A 15,230-nucleotide genomic window follows, 5' to 3' on the forward strand; every position below is an offset into this window, starting at 1 on the left:
AATAATAAAATTGAGGTCTTTTTTTTTTGTGGGCACTGTACTATAATGTTTCTTTAAATATATTTAGCTTGATTCCAGACATAGTATTGATAAGAAGCACTATACAATGTCAATATATTTATCAACCCTTTAGCAATAAATACTAATAAGAGCTTACTTTCCATTAGCCCTTTCACTGTCAAGACCCCTGCTCACAAACTTGTTCTCCGTGCCAAAGAATTTAAAAAAAAAAAAAAAAAATTACAAAATTATGCTCTCGCGAAGTTAGTGGTCTCGGTGATATTTACGCATCAGTGATTTTGACCAATTTGAGCCCTATTTTGGGCTAATTCTTTGTTCCAATCGACTATATTCATAGCTATTTCACTAGCACTCCTTTTGCCCTATTGATAAAGAAGCCACCCATTTACCTATTTCAACTACCCAATAGTGATCAGAAATTGGTAATTTGGCCAATTTTGTAAAAAAATGCAAGAAAAAAGGCCAATTTCAATATAGGATCCAGAACAAACAAACATTCCTAGCACTAAAATAACATTTTCTCTGTTCATTAGTCACGTCTCCAGGCCCCTTTTATATTACACTTGCTTTACATTTTGAATTTTCATTCACACAAAAAGTAGATGATTTACTGTTATGCAGACTACTGCATTATTGTAAAAATGCTATAAATAATATCAATTCATTTGTGAAAGCATATTAGACCCACTAACTGACATGCATTGGACATCGTCAAAAAATTGAACATTTCCGCTACACTTGAGCTCACTTTCACGCTACTCTCAGTTTGTACACCATTCAAAATCATTTCTATTTGTATAATATATCTCCCATTCTATCAAATGAGACCAAGAAACGGGGAATATAGCCATAAATACCATACAAAAATACATTGCAAAGTTGCCGTTTTAAACCAAAAATACGGTTGCAGTTCTTTTCTCGTTATGCGCTGCATGCTGCAAATACTTTTTATACTGCACACACTGACCACTAAGACCCATTCTCTCATGTAGGTCTACCAGCATTCTCCTGCAAGATTGGAAGCTGCTAGAATTTTGGCGTAGTATTACGGGACCGACACGGGCTTGGAAGCTGTAATATTATAAGAAGATAAGAAAGACGGGACACTGCAACAGGCCTACTGACCCATGCAGAGCAGGTCCATGACCCCCCCCCCTGGATTAGCCCTATGACCCACCCAGTCTGGTCACCTCCACTCAAGGAAGGAGCATGGCACCAGACCCAGCAGCACAAGCTAGTCAGGTCCAACTCACACCCACCCACACCCACTCATGTATTCATCTAACCTATTTTTAAAACTACACAATGCTTTAGCCTCAATAACTGTACTCGGGAGTTTGTTCCACTCATCCACGACTCGATTACCAAACCAGTGCTTTCCTATATCCTTCTTGAATCTGAATTTTTCCAACTTTAAACCATTGCTGCGAGTCCTGTCTTGGCTGGAAATTTTCAGCACGCCATTTACATCCCCTTTATTTATTCCCGTTTTCCATTTATACACCTCGATCATATCCCCCCTAATTCTACGCCTTTCAAGAGAGTGCAGATTCAGGGCCCTCAGTCTATCCTCATAGGGAAGATTTCTGATACATGGGATCATCTATGTCATCCTCCTCTGTACGTTTTCCAGAGCATTTACATCCATAGTCTAAATGACAGCAAAATGACAGCAAGAGAGTTAATACTCACCCACGAGAACTTGCCAATATGCAGCTCCTTGTAAATGTTCATAGTAGTCTCTAAACTTTTGCTGAATATAAAGATGACATTGATAGAGGGTTGATGAGAATTTGGAAACTTTTTTAGTCCCAGTTGCTGTAGCTCACCACAATCAGGTGCTAGAACAACCTCTACCAGCAGTCCTGGGTTGATCAACTCTGATGTCAATATACAAGGCTGAAAATGAAATTAAAATAATTCTATTTGAGTAACTGAATAAAAATTAATGGGTACCTTGATGAAATTATGACAATACACTATATATACTATATTACACTATATATACTATATTACACTATATATACTATATTACACTATATATACTATATTACACTATATATACTATATTACACTATATATACTATATTACACTATATATACTATATTACACTATTTATACTATATTACACTATTTATACTATAATCCCAGCAATTTGTTATCAAAAGACAAACACAGTGGAACCTCTGTTTTCGTATGCCCCAGTTTTTGTAAGATTTGGGTTTCGACAACTTTTTTTTGTTAAAATTTTGTCTCAATTTTCGTGCATCCGCTCGGTTTTCATAGAGTTGAAAATGGTCTGTACCAAACGCGTCCGCATGACTCGGCCACTCAAAGCACCCCATGCATTCGTGACTCAGTCTGCCTTTGTTTCTCGTTGAGTGAGCATCACCCTGAGCGTTCATTCGAAACATTTCGTAATAATCCATTGTTTTTTGTGCTTGTTTATCAAGTGCGACTGCTAAATAAGCCACCATGGGGCCAAAGAAAGTTCCGAGTGCCAGCCCTTTGGGAATGTCCATGGGGTTGGATACGAGTGGCCAGGATGTGGAAGAGCTGGTGGACGACAACAGGGAAGAGCTTACCACTGAAAAGCTGCAAGACCTTCAACTGCAAACAGCAAAGGACTGCAGCTGAGGAAATTGCTTCAGAGAAAGAGAAAGGGGAGAACATGCCTTCTTCAGTAATTAAGGACGTGTGTGCAAAGTGGAGCGAGTTGCAAAGTTTTGTGGTGAAATATCACCCTAACAAAGCTGCTGCAAGCCGTGTCTGCAACATGTTCACTGACAATGCCTCGTCCCATTTTAGGCAAACCTTAAAGAGATACCAGATTATTATTATAATAAAAAAGAAGCGCTAAACCACAAGGACTATACAGCGCTGCAGGGCAGGAAGGAAGCGAGGGCATCAGGTGGCAAAAGGGAGGTGGATGAGTAATAGGTTACGGATAACAGCGGGGCAGTGGATGGTGAAAGGGTAAAGGGCAGCAAGAGACTGAGCTAGAAAGGGCTGAGGGGAGTGCGAAAGGTATCATCATCAGAGTTTGTAGAGTAAATCAGTCGTTGTCAAGAAGTCAATGAGAGAGTCAGGATTAACCCTTTCAGGGTACAAGGCCCAAATCTGGAGTCACGCACCAGTGTCCAAGAATTTAAAAAAAAAAAAATTTGTTATTTTTTCTTAGGAAATCGTAGAGAATCTTTTTGTGAAGGTAATAAAACAAAAAGTACGAAATTTGGTGGAAATTTGACGAAATTATGCTCTCGCGAATTTTGATGTGTCAGCGATATTTACGAATCGGCGATTTTGCCGACTTTGACTCCTATTTTAGGCCAATTACATTATTCCAATCAACCAAATTCTTAGCTATTTCACTAGTATTACTTCTATTCTATCGATTGAGCACAAGAAATCACCAAGTCAACTGTTTCAACTACAAAATAAAGTGATCGGAAATTGTTAATTTGGCCAATTTAACACAAAGTTCAAAATATTCCAATTTCAAAATAGGGTCCAGAATAAACAATGTAGGCGTTCCTGGCACTAAACTAACATTTCCTCTGTTCATTAGTTATGTTTTGAGGCTTTATCAATAAATTTCATTTTGATTTTTTATTCACATAATGAATTTTTATTCACACCTAAAAATAGAAGATTTACTGTTATGCAATACTGAAATAATTGTATAAATATCATCACCATATCTGTGAATGTATATTAGACCCACCAGCTGGCGTGTATTAGACGTGTGAGGTCGTTTGTATACTCTTGAATATCGGCAAAAATTTAACATTTCCGCTATTTTGAGCTCAGTTTCAAGCCATTTCCAGTGCTAAAACCAATCAAAATCATCTCTATTTCTGTAATATGTCTTCCATTCTATCAAATGAGACCAAGAAATCGCAAATACAACTATAAAAAACATACGAAAAAACACTGCAAAGTTGCTGTTTTAATCGAAAAATCATGATTTCAGTTTTTTTCTCTCATTATACACAGTGTGCTGCAGGATCTCTTTTATGTGGTGCACACATACCACATAGATGTATTCTCTCATATCTAGGCCCAAATGTACCACTCACAGTTTATCAGAGTGAGCTGAGCTCATGGCGTAGATCTACGGTTTGGACACTCACCGTAAAGCCGTAGATCTACGGGACGGACCCTGAAAGGGTTAAAGGAGGGTCCATCAGCAAGAAGGGAAGGAAAGAGAGAGTAGTAGAACGAAGACGGCGTTGGAGGTAAATTCTGCGTGCTCGTTGATAGAGAGGGCAGTCTAACAGAATGTGGCTAATCAATACTGGAACTTGACACTGCTCACAGAGAGGAACAGGGTGCCTCTCCATCAGATACCTGTGAGTAAGACGAGTGTGGCCAATGCGAAGGCGGGAGAGAGTGGTCTCCCAACCACGGCACTGTTGACAAGAAGACGGCCAGTAACCTATGCTCGGTTTAATAGAATGAAGTTTGTTACCAAGCAGAGTTGACCAATGTTGTTGCCAATGGGTGTGAAGGTGGGTAGCTATTGCAGCAAAATAGTCCAGAAATGGAACACCTCGATAGGAAATTGGTAGGTCATGTACTGCTGACCGCGCAGCAGTGTCTGCCCTGTACGTCGACATGACCAGGGACCCAACAAAAAATAATATCTTTATGCTTGGTAGAGATACGGCGTAGCCAAAGTTCGATACGGAGAACTAGGGGGCGAGATGTATCACATTTTCGTATAGCCTGTATAGCACTAAGGGAGTCGGAGACTACCACAAATGATGACACAGGCATAGATGCGATACGAATAAGTGCTGCAAGGATGGCATACAATTCAGCAGTAAAAATGCTAGCCGAAGATAGTAATTGCCCCCGCACGACGCTGTCCGGAAACACTGCTGCGAATCCGACGCCGTCTGAAGACTTAGAGCCATCTGTGTACACAGTGATGGCATGAGAATTGGAGTGGAAGTGATCAAGAAAAAGAGAGCGGGAAGCCACCGTAAACAGTTGAGCTTTCGAGCAAGGGAGTGAGAAAGAACAGACCCGAACAGCTGGAACTTCCCAGGGGGGTAGGGAAAAGTGAGATGCTACATGAACATATAAAGGTGGTAACTGAAGGGAAGACAAGAGCGAATGTAGGCGAAGAGAAAAGGGACGGAGCAAACAGGGGCGGCGAACGAATAAAGAATGTCTACTAATATTGGTGACCATTCTATAAATGGAAGGATTGTGGAGATCGTGAGAGCGTACATAGTAGCGAAGGCAATGGGCATCACGGCGATCAGACAAGGATGGAACATTCGCTTCTACGTAGAGGCTCTCAACAGGGGAAGAGCGAAAAGCACCAAGGCACAAACGTAATCCTTGGTGATGGATGGGGTTACGGCTAGAGAGAGTAGCAGGAGAGGCCGCTGAATAAATCTGGTCACCATAATCGAGTTTCAACAAAATGAGGGCTGAATGTAGGCGAAGCAGAGTTCAACAATCAGCTCCCCAGGAAAGATGAGCAAGGGTTTTAAGAAGGGTTAGCCGGCTGTGACAAGTTACCTTTAGAGAGGTAATGTGAGGTTTCCAGGATAACCTACAGTCAAAGAGAAGGCCTAGAAACCTGACTATCACGTTCAGGGATACGGGAGCCATAGAGATACAAAGGATGATCGGAGATGACAGAGCATCTAGTGAAAGTAATTTGGTGAGCTTTGGTACTGGAAAATTTAAACCCATGCGTGGTGGCCCAAGTGGAAACACGGTCGACCGCATGCTGGAGAGAAACTGCAATGAGATGACAGTCAGCGCCTGCACAAGCAATAGCGAAGTCATCAACATAGTGATGACCAAATATTGGGTGGAAGAACAGAGGTCAAATCATTTATAGAAAGAAAGAAAAAGTGTTGTGATTAGAACACATCCCTGAGGGACACCTTCAGCTTAGACGAAATCCGGGGAAAGCACATTATTGACTTGAACACGGAAATGTCTGTCAGTTAAAAAGTTCTTAAGAAAGGATGGTAGATTGCCTTGGAGGCCTAAGGAGTGAGCCTGGGCCAAAGTATTATACCTCCAAGTTGTGTCATATGCCTTCTCAAGGTCAAAAAATATGGCAATAACTGAGTGATTATTCGCAAAGGCATTACGAACATATGTATCCAAGTGTAGTAAGGGGTCTATGGTAGAACAGCCCTTATGAAAGCCATATTGACTAGCGGAGAGACTGTTGTGTGTCTCTAAATACCACATTAAACGTCAATTTATGAGACGTTCCATCACTTTGCAAACTGCACTAGTAAGAGCGATGGGACGATAGTGGGAGGCATCATGTCCTGTAGTACCCGGTTTGCGAAAAGGGAGAACAATGGCAGATTTCCACAGCTGGGGAAGAACTCCTTGTGCCCAAATAAGATTGAAGAGGTGTAAGAGAACTACAAGGGCTGAGTGATGTAAATGTTGTAACATACGAATGTGAATGCCGTCAGGTCCAGCTGCCGATGATCGGCAAGCTGAGAGCGTTGCCTCCAGTTCTTGAAGTTACACTTCACATTATACTGTTCTTCTCCGAGAGAAGAAAAGTCCAAGGGTGCTAACTCTCTAGCAGACTTTGAGGAAAGAAACAAGGGGCATAGATGGAGCCCCCGGGAAATACAGACCAGATGTGTGCCAAGTTCAATGGCAACGTCGAGAGGGTTTGCTACATCAACACCAGCGATCCGTAGAACAGGAGCCGGGTCAGGAGAGTATTTACCACTCAATTTCCTCACTTTTTTTCCAGACTGCACTCATAGAAGATGCAGAGGTGATGGTGGAAACATAGTCTCGCCAGCAAGTGCATTTAGCTTCACGGATGACACGGCGAGCGATCGCACGCTTCTGCTTAAAATCAAGAAGTCTTTCAGCGGTTCTATTGTACCGGTACCTGCCCCATGCAGCACGTTTCAAACGTACTGCACGAGCACAAGCAGGAGACCACCAAGGCATGCACTCCTGAGAATGCCTGCCTGAGGTTTGGGGTATAGAATGAGAAGGTGCGGTATAAACTGACGTTGAGAAGAGGTGTAGGAGCTCATCAATGGAGGATGAAGAAGGAACCTCACTAAAAGCAGTGAGTTGCGAGTAAAGGTCCCAGTTTGCCAGATCAAATTGCCAGCGAGGGCTACGGAAAGGCGGTGAATAGGAAGGTGAAATAAGAATGATTGGAAAATGATCGCTGTCACGTAAGTCCGGTAGAACAGACCAGGTGAAGTGTTGCAACCCCTGAATGGGTTACAATGATTATTATGTATATATGTAATGTATATTATCTTTTCATATAATTTTATATTGCTTATATTTGCGATAATAGCTAAATCGTAAATATTTTTTTTTTTTTTTATTATCACACCGGCCGATTCCCACAAAGGCAGGGTGGCCCGAAAAAGAAAAACTTTCACCATCATTCACTCCATCACTGTCTTGCCAGAAGGGTGCTTTACACTACAGTTTTTAAACTGCAACATTAACACCCCTCCTTCAGAGTGCAGGCACTGTACTTCCCATCTCCAGGACTCAAGTCCGGCCTGCCGGTTTCCCTGAATCCCTTCATAAATGTTACTTTGCTCACACTCCAACAGCACGTCAAGTATTAAAAACCATTTGTCTCCATTCACTCCTATCAAACACGCTCACGCATGCCTGCTGGAAGTCCAAGCCCCTCGCACACAAAACCTCCTTTACCCCCTCCCTCCAACCCTTCCTAGGCCGACCCCTACCCCGCCTTCCTTCCACTACAGACTGATACACTCTTGAAGTCATTCTGTTTCGCTCCATTCTCTCTACATGTCCGAACCACCTCAACAACCCTTCCTCAGCCCTCTGGACAACAGTTTTGGTAATCCCGCACCTCCTCCTAACTTCCAAACTACGAATTCTCTGCATTATATTCACACCACACATTGCCCTCAGACATGACATCTCCACTGCCTCCAGCCTTCTCCTCGCTGCAACATTCATCACCCACGCTTCACACCCATATAAGAGCGTTGGTAAAACTATACTCTCATACATTCCCCTCTTTGCCTCCAAGGACAAAGTTCTTTGTCTCCACAGACTCCTAAGTGCACCACTCACTCTTTTTCCCTCATCAATTCTATGATTCACCTCATCTTTCATAGACCCATCCGCTGACACGTCCACTCCCAAATATCTGAATACGTTCACCTCCTCCATACTCTCTCCCTCCAATCTGATATTCAATCTTTCATCACCTAATCTTTTTGTTATCCTCATAACCTTACTCTTTCCTGTATTCACCTTTAATTTTCTTCTTTTGCACACCCTACCAAATTCATCCACCAATCTCTGCAACTTCTCTTCAGAATCTCCCAAGAGCACAGTGTCATCAGCAAAGAGCAACTGTGACAACTCCCACTTTGTGTGTGATTCTTTATCTTTTAACTCCACGCCTCTTGCCAAGACCCTCGCATTTACTTCTCTTACAACCCCATCTATAAATATATTAAACAACCACGGTGACATCACACATCCTTGTCTAAGGCCTACTTTTACTGGGAAAAAATTTCCTTCTTTCCTACATACTCTAACTTGAGCCTCACTATCCTCGTAAAAACTCTTCACTGCTTTCAGTAACCTACCTCCTACACCATACACTTGCAACATCTGCCACATTGCCCCCCTATCCACCCTGTCATACGCCTTTTCCAAATCCATAAATGCCACAAAGACCTCTTTAGCCTTATCTAAATACTGTTCACTTATATGTTTCACTGTAAATGTATGACTTTATATTATTATTTGACTGTTATATTGTTATTTAGCTTATGTTGTTAGGATGTATATAAAATGTGCTCAGTTAGGCTTGATTGTCAAACTACTGTAATTATCGCTTGTCGCTCGTTATACTGCCGGCTTCTGAGCTGCAGTTGTCCACGTAGCTATCACGTGATCGAGGGGGGGGTGTCCTCACCTCTCGTGAAATTGTCAGTCTGCTAGAGACTCGCTTGCTAGTTGGACATTGTCTGTCTGAGTCTGCTGGAGACTCGCTTGGTGGTTGGACAGATTGTCTGTCTCATTATTCTACTTAGTTCTGTAGAACTCTGTTCTCAGAACATTGTATAGACTTAGTGATTTTCGACGTTATACTGAGGTTGTGTGTCACATAGACACTCTGAGTATCTCAGGTCCTTAGCTATAGCTTCTGACCTAATTTTGTACTGGTTCTTGTGTATTGTCACAGTCACAGTTTTTCCTATGCTGAACGTAGATTCAGTATTTTGGGAGTTTTGTAACTTTAGTGGAGGATCTGCAGATGGTCCCTACTTAGTGTCGTTATATTATCTCCTTGTTCCTGATTCTGTGTCGCAGTCGCTTGATATTGCATTGCTATTGGGCTTAGCATTCTTTGTTGTTCAAGCAGACTGTTCGGTTGCCAGTCGGTCAAGAAGTTAGTTTATTTGAGGACTTTGTCAGTCACTTGTTTAAGTCTTATTCGAATCTTGAGACATAGCTAACTACTTAAGAGCACTTACACGCATACACACTTACTTGTACATATTTGTAATATCTTATTAAATGTTAATGTACCTGACGGTACTTAAGAATTATAAATGTGAGATGTGCTTTCAGCACAATAATATTGAACTCGAGAGATTGATTTTATTTTGATTGCTGTAATTAATTTAATTTGATAATATACCTCTAGACAACTTATTACTTAATAAATTTATTAAATTTTAATTTCTCTAGTTAGTAGCCTACCAGTTGTAATCCTAAAGCACTATTGAACCATACTGAAATTTAATGGATAATTGGACAAGGATACTGACTACTTGTTACGAAAACCCAGTAACAGGCTGGATGCTAGAAGGGCAGTCCTTTCTAGTATTCACTGGAGATCTCTAAGCTTTTAGAATCGCGTTTTTTGTAACAAATGGGGGCCTGTCCGGGATGCTCTTGATCCAAGGTGTTGGAGAAACTGTCCGGGAGCTCTTGATCCAAGGTGTTGGAGAAATTGTCCAGTTTGACATACTAGTGAATCTATGATCAAACACTTTGAGTACTTTCCTAATCTGAAGACTTTGAGTTTAGTCTTGTACAACATACCAGGTGGATGTATGTACCTGACTGAGTCTCTTGATCCAAGGAGATGGAAATACTGTTTATGAGTTCTAGCTCTAAGACAACCAACACTAAAATTCCTATTAGGATTATAGTTTCCCATGATCACTCTCTCGTAGTACAATTATTTTCGTGATGTATGCTAAAGTGAAACAGTTAATTGATACTCTGACTTTGTCTGAGTTAAGTACATTAAAACTTCAGACGTGTTGGCAAGTAGCCAAGTATCTCGGTGTGACGTATAACAGGAATTACACCGCAGAAACTGTCAGAGCATTAATTAACCCTTTGAGGGTCGACAGGCCCTCTCCGAAACTCGTTCTCAGGGTCGGCCAAATTTAAAAAAAAAAAAAAATTATTTTCTCTTATGAAAAGATAGAGAATCTTTTCCCGATCATAAAGACACCAAAAGTTTGAAATTTGATAGAAAACTTATGGAATTATGCTCTCGCAAAGTTAGCGGTCTCGGCGATGTTTACGCATCGGCGATTTTGCCCACTTTGAGCCCCATTTTCGGCCAATTTCACTGTACTAGTCGACAAAAAACATGAATATTTCGCTAGAACTCCATTTTTTCTATCGAATGGGTGCAAGAAACCACCCATTTATGAAATTCAACTATCCAGTACAGTGGTCAGAATTTAGCAATTTTGCCAATTTCACACAAATTTCAAAAGATGCCAATTTCCGAATAGGGTCCAGAATAAACAAGAAAGACATTCCTGGCACTAAAATGACATTTCCTCTAGTCATTAGTCACGTCTCAAGGCCCCTCTTATATTCTTTTGCTTTCCACTTTGAATTTTTATTTTCACAAAAAATATAAGATTTACTGTTATGCAGACTACTGCATTAGTGTAAAAAATGGTATAAATATTATTGGTGCACTTGTGAAAGAATATTAGACTCACCAGTTGACGTGTATTGCACCATTGGCACGATTTGTTTACTTTTGAAGTTTGGTAAAAATCGAACATTTCTGCTACTTTGAGCTCAATTTCAAGGCACCTTTCATTGTAAAACCAGTCAAAATCATCTCAATTTCTGTAATATATCTTCCATTCTATAAAATGAGACCAAGAAAACTAGAATACAACAATAAATACCATACGAAAATACACTGCAAAGTCGCTGATTTATTAAAAAAAAATGGTCAAAGTTTTTTTTTTCTCATTATGCACTGTGTGCTGCAGGATTTTTTTTAGACTGTGCACACTGACCACATAGACCCATTCTTTCATATGAAGGCCTACCAGCTTTCTCCCACTAGATTTGAGGCCGCTAGAATTTATGAGTACTAGTACGTCAAAAACCCCTACGCGTAAGACGTACTAGTACGACCAAAACCCTCAAAGGGTTAAAGATATATTGTTTCCTGCTCATACAGAGATGTCTGATTATGATTCAGATTCAGAAAGCCTAGTGTCACAATTAGGAAGTATGACTATTTGGTGAAGATGAAAGAGCAACTAGAGCAGAAGTGAGCCTAGTGTCTGAGCCTAGTGTAGCTCAGTTCTCGCTCACGCCTTCCCTCACTGACACTATAGTACAGAGTGTAGCTAGTATGACACAGCCTAATACTAGTACAGTGTATACTACACCTGTATCTACTTATCCTAGACCAGATCTAGACACTCTAGAGACGGCTGGACCAAGTGTCCGACCTAAGGACCGTCCAGACCACGTTAATTTCCCTACTCCTCCATTACCTACTGTTCCTATCTCTCAGGAACAGTTTGAGAGGTTGGAACGCCTCATTATGTTGCAGACTGCACAAATTGAGGCACAGAGGAGATTGAACGAAGAAGATTTCCAGAGAGAAAATGTTCGTCTGTTAAGACAACAGACTGATAGATCACAGGACACATTTAATGTGCAGAAAGCTGCATCCATGGTTCCTAAGTTTTTTGAAAGTGACTTAGACACATATTTTGATGTGTTTGAGAACCAGGCTCGTGCTATGAACTGGCCACGTAAGCACTGGGCAACATTGCTTCATACTGCATTGACAGGAAGAGCTCAAACTTGTACGGCTGCTTTGCCATTTGCCAAGTACATTAGTTATGACGCTGTCAAACAAACAATTCTAGAGACGTATAACTTGTTACCTGTAAGTTATCAAAGAGCATTTCGTACGTTACAACGACGACAAGATCAAACTTGTGTAGAGTTTGCTCGTGAGAAAAAAGTTGCATTTCAGAGGTGGTGTAGAGCTGCTAAATGCACCAACTACGACAGCCTTGTTCAGTTGTTACTACACGAAGAGTTTAACAACTGTATGTCTGCTGACATACAAGAATATCTGATCGATCATACTACCTCAGATATTCTGGAAACTGCAGCATTAGCAGACAATTATGAGATTTCTCACAAACTTGTACGTACTAAAACACAGAGAAACAAGGTAACTAAAGATTGTCCTAGAAGTTGGCTACCTAAATCAGCTGCTTATTGCCGGCCTGATGTACCTGCTGCTGTAACTTCTCGTACCTTTACCAGGAAAACTCACAATCCTGAATCTGTCTCTGTGGCTAGACAGAAATCTGGTATCGAGAAGAAGAAAGTTAAATGTACCTATTGTAACAGAAAAGGACATGCTAGAGAGTATTGCTATAAATTAGAAAGAGATACGAGAAACAGTCGTGCGGCTGGCGCCCCCACTCAAGTCGTATCCTCTTCCGAGCAACAAAGACACCGAAAGCCTAGCAATACCTCTGATCCTACTGTTTTAGATAATGTTACTCAGGATAGATGACTAGCGTCAGAAAGTGCATCTGACGAAAAGATTCGTTCAGCGATGAGTCCTTACTTTTCGAGAGATAAAATAGGATTTGACGAATCACATCTAACTGAGATAATTTCTTTCAGAGACACTGGCAGTTATCTCACGTTATTAAGAGAAGATGTACTGCCCATAACTGACGATACCTATTGTAAGATAGATGTACTGCCCATAACTGACGATACCTATTGCAAGATAGATGTATTGTTAGAAGCCTATGGAGGGGCTGTTATAAAAGTGCCTCTGCACAAAGTTTATATTGAAACAAGCTATTATACTGGTTATATTTCAGTGGGTATATCCAGTGGTGTATTTCCCATCAGGTCAGTGGACTTGTTGATAGGGAACGATATCCTTCATGCTGGTATATGTAAGGAACCACTTGTGATTGATAATAACACTGATGATAATTATGCCATTGAAGCTTGTAGAGAGAAACCTATTTTATTTCCTCTCAGCGCAATTACTAGAGCTATGTCAAAGATTCAACAACCATCCTTGTCTCCTGTTGAGTTAGTGGATGACAATGATTTGGGCTTGAATATGTTGTTTAGTGACGCTCTGCGCCCAGGATCATTAACACTGACTCCCCCCGGTCATCAACCTAGTCAGGACACAACTGACGTTAAATTTCTAACTCATGATGATTTAATCAAGGATCAGTTTGTTGATCAGTCACTGGAAAGACTGAGAGATATAGCAGTTACTGAGAGTGAAGCAAAGGATCTCGATAATTGTTACTATTATAGTAACGGTGTACTGATGGAGAAAAACACATGTAAGTTGTCAGCTGATAGTGTTTCCAACACAGTCAAGCATTCCGTAGTGTTACCAGTTACATTTCGTGAACAAGCCATTGATTTTGCTCACAATAGTCCCATAGGAGGACATTTGGGTGTCAAGAAGACACTCGGTAAACTGGCAAAACATTTTACTTGGCCAAAGATGAAGGAAACAGTAGCTGATCATGTGCGACGTTGCCACGTGTGTCAAGTGACAGGCAAGCCAGCGCACACACCTCCACCTGCGCCTCTCATTCCTATCACCGTGCATGGTGAACCATTCTCACGTCTTATTATTGATTGTGTTGGTCCTTTGTCTAGAACCAAACTAGGAAACCAATACTTATTTACTATTATGGACGCTGCAACACGCTATCCCGAAGCTATTCCTATGAGAAAAATTAATGCTCGTGCTATTGTGAGAGCGTTGATGAAATTTTTCTCCCAGGTTGGATTGCCACGAGAGATACAATCAGATCAGGGATCTAATTTCACTTCTAAGATCTTTCGAGAAGCATTATCCCACCTAGGAATAAAGTCTGTACTTTCAACCAGTTATCATCCACAGTCACAAGGGGCTCTAGAGAGATTTCATCAGACACTGAAGTCCATGATGAGAGCTTATTGTGAACATTTTTCTAGAGACTGGGATGAGGGTATACCTTTTCTTCTGTTCGCTATGAGAGAAAGTGAGCAAGAAAGTCTCGGATTTAGTCCGTTTGAATTAATATTCGGACACCAAGTGCGTGGTCCTCTTGCAGTGTTGAAAGACGTGTGGACAGGAAAATCAAATCCATCATTGAGTACTTCACCTTCATTAATGCAGCAACATTTGACAGCCGCTAGAGAGCTAGCTTTGAAAAACCTAGTTTCAGCCCAAGCTAGAATGAAGCAGCATTATGACAAGCGTGCTGTCTCTCGTTTTTTTAAAGCAGGAGATAAGGTGATGGCTCGGAAATTAGTACCAGGTCATGCTCTACAAGCCAGGTATGATGGTCCCCTGGAAGTAGTGAAAAAGCTTAGCGACGTAAATTATTTGGTACGTACGCCTGGGAAAAAGAAATCTAATCATGTGTACCATGTTAACCAGCTTAAGGCATACTACGCTAGTCCTCTACCTACTACTTCTATTCTTCCTAGGACAGAGGAAGAAAACGTCAGTCTACCTGACATCTCTAGAGGTATAGAGGTGCGTTTAGAAAATTCTGTGACTCTACAGTCACTAGACGATTTTCTTAGTAACCTTGGGATTGATAAAGCTGGTGATGTTAAAAACATGATTTTGCATTTCCCTGAATTGTTCGGTGATGTTCCTAAACGTTGTACTCTGGGTGTACATGACGTTGATGTACAGGGAGCATCACCCATTAAGCAATCACCATATAGGATGAGTCCAACGAAGCATAAAGCATTGAAAGAAGAGGTTGATTTTCTGTTATCTCACGGACTTATTGAGCGCAGTAAAAGTCCATGGGCATCTCCCTGTATTTTAGTGCCTAAACCTGACGGTAGTTTCAGGATGTGCACTGATTACAGGAAAGTGAACTCT

The 15,230-nt window shown here is 41.0% G+C and overlaps 1 protein-coding gene across 8 annotated transcripts in view; it reads right to left on the bottom strand.

Annotated features, from left to right (window-relative positions):
* LOC128685331 (uro-adherence factor A) overlaps positions 1-15,230 on the bottom strand; it is a 125,169-nt gene that overhangs the window by 73,549 nt on the left and 36,390 nt on the right. For all 8 annotated transcript variants that reach the window (XM_070082801.1, XM_070082798.1, XM_070082802.1 and 5 more), the window contains one exon: positions 1,714-1,920. In XM_070082801.1, the coding sequence (XP_069938902.1) occupies positions 1,714-1,920 (207 nt within the window). The remainder of the gene's footprint in view (positions 1-1,713; positions 1,921-15,230) is intronic.

The sequence above is a fragment of the Cherax quadricarinatus genome, chromosome 8, assembly GCF_038502225.1.
Source record: "Cherax quadricarinatus isolate ZL_2023a chromosome 8, ASM3850222v1, whole genome shotgun sequence".
Taxonomy (NCBI): domain Eukaryota; kingdom Metazoa; phylum Arthropoda; class Malacostraca; order Decapoda; family Parastacidae; genus Cherax; species Cherax quadricarinatus.